The sequence below is a fragment of the Pelodiscus sinensis genome, chromosome 1 (genome assembly GCF_052426305.1).
Source record: "Pelodiscus sinensis isolate ZL-2025 chromosome 1, ASM5242630v1, whole genome shotgun sequence".
NCBI classification, from domain to species: Eukaryota; Metazoa; Chordata; order Testudines; family Trionychidae; genus Pelodiscus; species Pelodiscus sinensis.
In genome coordinates, this window is record NC_143052.1 from 357146951 (window position 1) to 357155250 (window position 8300).

At 44.1% G+C, this 8300-nt stretch overlaps 1 protein-coding gene across 1 annotated transcript; it reads left to right on the forward strand.

Moving 5' to 3' along the window:
* The first annotated feature begins 6829 nt into the window (after positions 1 to 6829).
* On the forward strand, positions 6830 to 7777 carry LOC102457673 (olfactory receptor 52R1-like). The gene has a single exon (XM_014570061.3). The coding sequence runs from the start codon at positions 6830 to 6832 to the stop codon at positions 7775 to 7777; it is 948 nt and encodes a 315-aa protein (XP_014425547.3).
* The last annotated feature ends 523 nt before the right edge of the window (positions 7778 to 8300 follow it).

The window sequence follows — 8300 nt, forward strand, 5'->3', positions numbered from 1 at the left end:
GAGGTCCTTCCAGTTCTCGCCCCATAGGTTCCTCAGGCCCCACTGAGTCCCACTGCCTTTGGAGTAAGAATTGAATGAAGACTCCAGGGCCAGCTGTGTGTGAACACACAGAGACCGTCACCCCCACCGCTGGCATCTCAGGGTGCAGGCTGCTCACCGATGCCTGAGGGCTGTTACCTCACTTATATCTGTGGGGAAGCAGGCATGTGCTGGAGCTCTTCACCAGAATATTTACACACATTTTACAAAGTTTCCCTTCATCAACTTTTTGATAAATTAAATCAATGAAGCTTTTTATGTGTCCTTCTGTCTGACTCTCTCTCTGGCCTCAAATCATTTTCATGGCTCCTTTCTCCGCTATCTCGTCCCCTCTCAGTCGTCTCCTTTCCAAACTAAACAAGCCCAATTCTTTCATTCTTCCTTCATAGGTCATGTTCTCTAGACCTTTCATCATTCTTGTTGCTCTTCTCTGCACCTTCTCCAATTTCTCCACATCTTTCTTGAAATGTGGTACCCAGAACTGGACACAATTCTCTGACTGAGGCCTAATCAGTGCAGAGTAGAACGGAAGAATGACTTCTCGTGTCTTGCTCACAACACTCCTGTTAATGAATCCCAGAATCCTGGAGTTTCTTTGTTTTTTGTTTTGCAACAGCATCACACTGTTGCTTCATATTTAGCTTGTGGTCTACTATGACCCCAGATTCCTTTCTGCAGTATTCCTTCCTAGACAGTCACAGTCAGACATTCTGGCTGTGTCTACACTGGCAAGTTTTCCCGGAAAATCAGATGCTTTTCCGAGAAAACTTGCCAGCTGTCTACACTGGCCGCTTGAATTTCCGGAAAAGCACTGATGATCTAATGTAAAATCATCAGTGCTTTTCCGGAAAAACTATGCTGCTCCCATTCGGGCAAAAGTCTTTTTCCAAAAGACTTTTGCCCGAAAGGGCCAGTGTAGACAGCACAGTACTGTTTTCTGCAAAAAAGCCCCGATCGCGAAAATGGCGATCGGGGCTTTTTTTGCGGAAAACCGCGTCTAGATTGGCCACGGACGCTTTTCTGCAAAAAGTGCTTTTGTGGGAAAGCATCCTGCCAATCTAGAGGTGCTTTTCCAAAAAAGCTTTTAATGGAAAACTTTTCTGTTAAAAGCATTTTCGGAAATTCATGCCAGTGTAGATGTAGCCTCTGTGTGTCAGACACGGATTTGTTTCTTCCTATGTGGAGTAGTTTGCATTTTTCCTCATTAAACTCCTTCCTATTGACCTCAGACCATTTCTCCAGTTTGTCCAGATCATTTTGAATTATGACCCTGTCCTCCAAAGTAGTTGCAACCTCTCCCAGCTTCGTATCATCTGCAAACCTAGTAAGTGTCGTCTCCATGCCATCATCTAAATCACTGATGAAGATACTGAACAGAACCGGTCCCAAAACAGACCCCTGCGGAATCCCACTTATGTCAACAATAAGCCCTAAATCCCGACAAGGGTCCCCGTGTTCCATGATGTGCTTGTCTAGACTGTGGCTCGGGCCTGCATTTCTTGTTCCAAGAGGAGAACTTGGCATTCGAATGCATAAAAATGTTTTTTACCTGGACCCAGCTCACCAACAATCTCAGCAGGTCAATCATTAGCTCTGCCCTGGCATCCTCATGACAACCAGTCTGCCTGGCTTTGGATTGTCCACGAATTGTGTCTGTAGTGAATTTCTAGGTGCTTCCAGATCAGTGGTGTAACGAGGAGGGAGGGGGCAGTTGCCCCCGGGCACCACGCTAGGGGGGGACCAATTTAGTCCCCCTCTGCTCTCTCTGTGATCGGTCAGCTCGCCTGCTCCTCCTCTGCTCACCGCTACCGGGGGGAGACTCCTCCCCCAGCCCGACCCTCCTCTATCTCCGCCGGTGGATTAGTGCCTGTGGGGGTCCAGCCCCAAACTGGGGGGGGGGAAGATGCAATACAAGCTCCACCCCCGCCCCCAGGGTCAGGCTCAACCATGCTCAGGGTGCCACCATGCAATGGCAGGGCAGGAAGGGTCACAACTTTTGCCTTTACCTCCAGGCGTACAACACCCTCGCTATGCCTCTGTTTCAGATCACGGCTGAAAGTAATAAATAGAATCCGGCCTTGAACTGAACACACCACTAGTAACAGCCCCATCCGGGCATAACGGCCCCTTGGCAACTGTTTTCTGAGCTCTTCCGCTCAGTCTTTAATCCATTTGATATGTACTCTACCGATACTGTAGACTACTCCTTTTTCACACATACAGAATGGGAAGCGACAGTCTAGGAAGGAGTCCGGCAGAAAGGGAGAAAACTTGTTCATCTTGGCCTCTGGGGATAGAACAAGAAGCAAGGGGCTTAAACTGCAGCAAGGGAGGTTTAGGTTGCACATTAGGAAAAAGTTCCTAACTGTCAGGGTGGTCAAACACTGGAATAAATTGCCCAGGGAGGTTGTGGAATCCCCATCTCTGGAGGTATTTCAGAGTAGGTTAGATAAATGTCTATCGGGGTGGTCTAGACAGTACTGGGTCCTGCCATGAGGGCAAGGGACTGGACTCGATGACCTCTTGTGGTCCCTTCCAGTCCTACTATTCTATGATTCTATGAAAGGGGAATACACCGAAACCTGTTGGAGAACACTTTAATCTTTCTGGGCATTCATTAATGGATCTTCGAGTTGCTGGGTTTTTTCAGACCAATTCCACAAGCCAAATACACAGAGAAGGGTTGGACCTTAACTTTATTCACAAGTTTAATTCTTATGCAAATGGTATGAACCGGGATATTGGATGGCTTGCACATTATCTTTCACATGTTAATGACTTAACTAACCAAACAATGAAGTTGCTAATGGTTCTTATCAGCCTCTTGTAACTATTTAGTCTTTAAGGTGCTACTAGATCATTTGTTGTTTTTTTAGTTTTTCCTGTTATAGGCTTGGCTACCCCGTTGAAGCTTATGTACTCACTTTTCTCTCTTTTTTTCCCTCCCCCATTTCTTTTCTTCTTTTTTTCTTTCTCCTCTCCCCTCCCCTCTCTCCTTCCCTTATTTATTCTTGGATCTGGACTTCTAACACTCCTGTCTTCTGAAGAAGTGGGTTGTGTCCATGAAAGCTCATGATACCATCTACTTGTTTTGTTAGTCTATAAGGGTATGTCTACACTGCCACCCTAGTTCGAACTAGGATGGCTAATGTAGGCATTCGAAGTTGCAAATGAAGCCCGGGATTTAAATATCCCGGGCTTCATTTGCATCTTGCCGGGCACCGCCATTTTTAAATCCCCGTTAGTGCGGACTCCATGCCCGCGGCTACACGCTGCACAGAGTAGGTAGTTCGAATTAGGCTCTCTAATTCGAACTACCGTTACTCCTCGTGGAACAAGGTGTACCGGTAGTTCGGATTAGAGAGCCTAATTCGAGCTACCTACTCCGTGCCGCATGTAGCCGCCGGCACGGAGTACGCACTAACGGGGATTTAAAAATGGCGATGCCCGGCAAGATGCAAATGAAGCCCAGGATATTTAAATATCATTTGCAACTTCGAATGCCTACATTAGCCACCCTAGTTCGAACTAGGGTGGCAGTGTAGACATACCCTAAGGTGCTACTAGACTATTTGTTGTTTTTTATGTTTTTCCTTTGTTAGCTATCATTGTTAAATCTCTTTTGAAATCTTTCCCTTGATTTTAATGTGTTACATACAACACAGTACTGTCCTGTATTTCTTTATCTTGATTTTCTTTTATTTGGCGCTGCCTGATTGCATATTTCTGATTCTGAATGAGATGTGTGAGTCATTGTTGAGTTACTAATCCTGCTGTTCAAACCTCTAAGGTTATATTATAGATGCTCTTTAATATCCTTCTTGACAGTTAATGTAAAAAATCTATTTCTTGAACTAACCTACCTCTTCTGCAACTTGAAGACTTTTCCTTTCACCTTATTTCAACTGGTGTAAAACTTTTTTTGGATTCTTTTTGGTTCTTAATAGACTTACTAACATATATTTTTATAATTATCTCTGAGAAACATAAAATTTTCCCAGATGACTTCTGCATTCATTGTCAATTATTCATAACTTCTGATTTATATTACTTATCTGTTTTTTTCCTTTTTTCTTCCTTTTTTTATAGATGTTTTTGCCACCTAATAGCTACCTTCTCTTTGCAACTGAACTGGGTATTTAGCCAAAGTTGCTCATTCTCTTTGCTCAGGTAATGTGGCTTTCCAGCTATTAAATAAAGTCTTCTTAATTAACTACCTATTTTGATTCCTTTTTTCGGTCTAAATTTTTCCTTCCATCAATTTTGGTAATAATTTGTCTCAGCTTTGGAAAATTGGCCCTTTGGATGCTCAAAGTGTATACATATTACCGGTGGGCAATGGATCTCTGATTCTCCATTTGAATGAACTCATTACCATTCATTGTTTGCCTCTCCTCTGTCATATGCCCTCTTCAGTGTCTCTTCTTCCACTACTTAAGCCTCAGACAGGGGAGTGTGTCCTGGTCTGGGAGTCACATTCAGGAAGGAGGTGGAGAAATTGGAGACGATCAAGTAGAGCGCAACAAAAGTAATTTTCGATCTAGAAAAAAAAGAGAGTTATGAGGGAAGATTAACACAACTGGGTTGATTTAGTATGGAAAAGGAAAGACTGAGAGGGGATACAATAACAGCTGTCAAGTGTCTAAAATGTGGTTACAAAGAGGAGGGAGAAAAATATTCTCCTTCACCTCTGAGAATAGGGAAAGAAGCAATGGGCTTAAATTGCAGCAAGGGGTTGGATATTAGGAAAAACTTCCTGGCTGTGTCTAGACTGCATCCCTTTTCCGTAAAAGGGATGCAAATTAGAAACATCGCAATTGCAAATGAAGTGGGGATTTAAATTCCCTCCGCTTCATTTGCATAAACATGGCTCCCGCTTTTTTCCGGTTCGGAGTTTTGCTGGAAAAAAGCGCCAGTCTAGACGGGGATCTTTCGGAAAATAAAGCCTTTTCCAAAAGATCCCTTATTCCTTTTTTTAAGAGGTAGAAGGGATCTTTTGGAAAAGGCTTTATTTTCCGAAAGATCCCCGTCTAGACTGGTGCTTTTTTCCAGCAAAGCTCCGAGCCGGAAAAAAGCGGCAGCCATGTTTATGCAAATGAAGCGGGGGGGATTTAAATCCCCACTTCATTTGCAATTGCGATGTGTCTAATTTGCATCCCTTTTACGGGAAAGGGATGCAGTCTAGACACAGCCCCTAGGTATAAACTGGAATAAATTGCCTAGGGAGATTGTGGAATCTCCATCCTTGGAGATATTTAAGAGCCTGTGAGATAAATATCTCTCGGAGACGGTCTAGATGGTGCAGAGGACTGGAATCGATTGGGTAACCACAACAGAGCACATACCCATAGCAGGGTTTTATTCATTAGGGGTTTGAACATTGTCCCTAAGAACATAAGAACGGCCATCCTGGGTCAGACCAAAGGTCCATCTAGCCCCGTATCTGTCTTCTGAGAGTGGCCAATACCAGGTGCCCCAGAGGGAGTGAACAGAACAGGGAATCATCTCGTATCACCCATTTCTAGCCTCTGATAAATAGAGGCTAGGGACACCATTCCTACCCACCCTAGCTCATAGACAATGATGGACTGAACTTCAATGAATGTATCTAGTTCCTCCTTGAACCCTGTTAAAGTCCTGGTCTTCACAACCTCCTCTGGCAAGGAGTTCCACAGGTTGACTGTGACTTCAAAGGTGAAGAAATACTTCCTTTTGTTTTATTTCAACCTCCTAACTATTAATTTCATTTCCTGACGTCTAGTTCTCATGTAGTGGAAACACGTAACTAACTTTTACTCATTCACTTTTTCCATACCTGTCATGATTTTTCTGAGCTCTATCATATCCCCCCTTAGTCTTCTCTTTTCTAAGATGAAAAGTCTCATTGTTTTTAATCTCTTTTCATATGGCACCTGTTCCGAACACCTAATCATTTTTGTTGCCCTTCTGTGAATCTTTTCCAATGCCAAGATACATTTTTTGAGATGAGGTGGCCACATCTGTACGCAGAATTCAAGATGTGGGTGCACTATGGATTTATATAGAGGCAATAAGACAATCTTTGATGTCTTCTCTATCCTTTTTTTTTAAGGTTGCTCACATTCTGTTTGCTATTTTGACTGCCGCTGAGTGGATGTTTTCAGAGAACTATCCACAATGACTCCAAGATCTCTGTCTTGAGTAGTTGTAGCTAAATTAGTCCCCATCATATTGAATGTATAGTTGGGATTGTTTTTTCCAGTGTGCATTACATTGCATTTAGTAACATTAAAGAGAACGTGAGAATGGCCAGACTGGATCAGAATGAGGTCTTTCCCCTGGAGTGTGCACTAGCTGGGATGTGTCCTTGGAAAATATTTGTTGTTTTATTCCAAACTTAGAATTTGAGCAGCTAGTATAATGGGGACACCTTACAGCCCAGACTTTTTAGTCTGAATTTAATTGCCTGAAGGAACATGGAGGGATAACCAGCATCCGCACTGATTTTCCATTCCCGAGGTGTAGGAGTTCCTGACGCTCAGTGCACCATCAAATGTGGAATTGGTGTTAGTAGGGGCAATTGTTCATCTCAGTAATGAAAATGTCATCTTCAGCTTGTGAAGTGTAACTAATCTGCTTCATCCATGAGAACAGCTTCCTGTGGTGCATTGAGTGTTTCATATTAACCTTTTTTCTCCACCCAGAAATCTTTACTGCAAACATCAACTGAGACTCTGGCCCCATATGGAACGTAAGGTAGATTCACAGGAGACATTTCTGCTTCGGAGTCAGGAATCTTCTCTCCTATTCCATGTCATATTACAACACAACCGAGTTCACCAACCCCTCCATCTTCATCCTGCTGGGCATTCCTGGCCTGGAGATGGCCCACGTCTGGCTCTCCATCCCCTTCTGCATCATGTACGCCATAGCCATCTTGGGGAACTTCATCATCCTGTTCATTGTGAAGATGGAGCTGAGCCTCCATGTGCCCATGTTCTATTTCCTCTCCATGCTGGCCCTCACTGACCTGGTTGTGTCCACGTCCATCCTGCCAAAAGTGTTGGCAATCTTCTGGTTCAATACCAGGGAGATCGACTTCAATGCCTGCCTCATCCAGCTGTACTTCATTCACTGCTTCACAGCAATAGAGTCTGGGATCTTCGTGGCCATGGCGTTTGATCGCTACGTGGCCATCTGCCATCCCCTGAGACATTCCACCATCCTCACAAACCCTGTGGTGGCCAAGATCGGCCTGGTTGTGGTGCTGCGCGGCATCATGCTCATGCTGCCTTATCCCTTCCTGGCGAGGCAGTGGCCATATTGCAGAACCAACATTATCAGCCATTCATACTGCGAGAACATGGCTGTGGTGAAGCTGGCCTGCGCCGACATCCGCGTCAGTAGTTACTACAGCCTCTCTGTGGCATTATTTGTCACTGGTCTAGATGTGTTTTTCATTGTTGTGTCCTACACCCAGATCCTCAAGGCTGTCTTTAGCCTCCCCACCAAGAACGCCCGGCTCAAGACTTTTGGGACTTGCACCTCTCATCTCTGCGTCATTTTAGCCTTTTACATCCCAGGTCTCTTCTCCTTTTTCACACACCGATTTGGCCAGAATGTGCCCTTGTATTTCCACATTCTCTTTGCGATTGTGTACCTCCTGGTGCCTCCCATGCTGAACCCCGTCATCTACGGGGTGAGGACCAGACAGATCCAGGACAGGCTGCTCCGGCTTGTTCCTCATAGAAGAACCTAAAGTTTTCTCATGGTGCTTTGGCTCTCTGAGGCTGGGTCTACAGTACACCCATAGCTCAAAATATAGTACTCAATCTGAGCTACACAAATTGTGTAGCACATTTCAAGTCAATTTCAAAATCGTTGATATTGAAATTTGGTGCTATTCTGAAACATCGCTTTCTCCTCATGAAATGAGGTTTACAGGGACATCAGAATAGGAAGCCCTTTATATTTCAAAATTACGGGGGTGCTCATAATTGTGGCAGTATAGACGTAATCTGACTGAGCTCTGTGATGATCTGATTGGCAGGGAGACATTAAACCGTTTCCTGATGCTACTGTGCTGAGAAACTGGGGAATTGATCTATGTAGAACTCAGCACTTTGCCCCCTTCCTAATTCCTCATACATGGACTCCGGGCATGTCTACACTAGGAAATTATTTCAAAATTACTAAATTACTCCCAAAATAACAAAATCAAAATAGCAGGTTCCCACTACAAGAAAGCATTGAAATTAGTCAGAATTATTTCAGAATAAAGC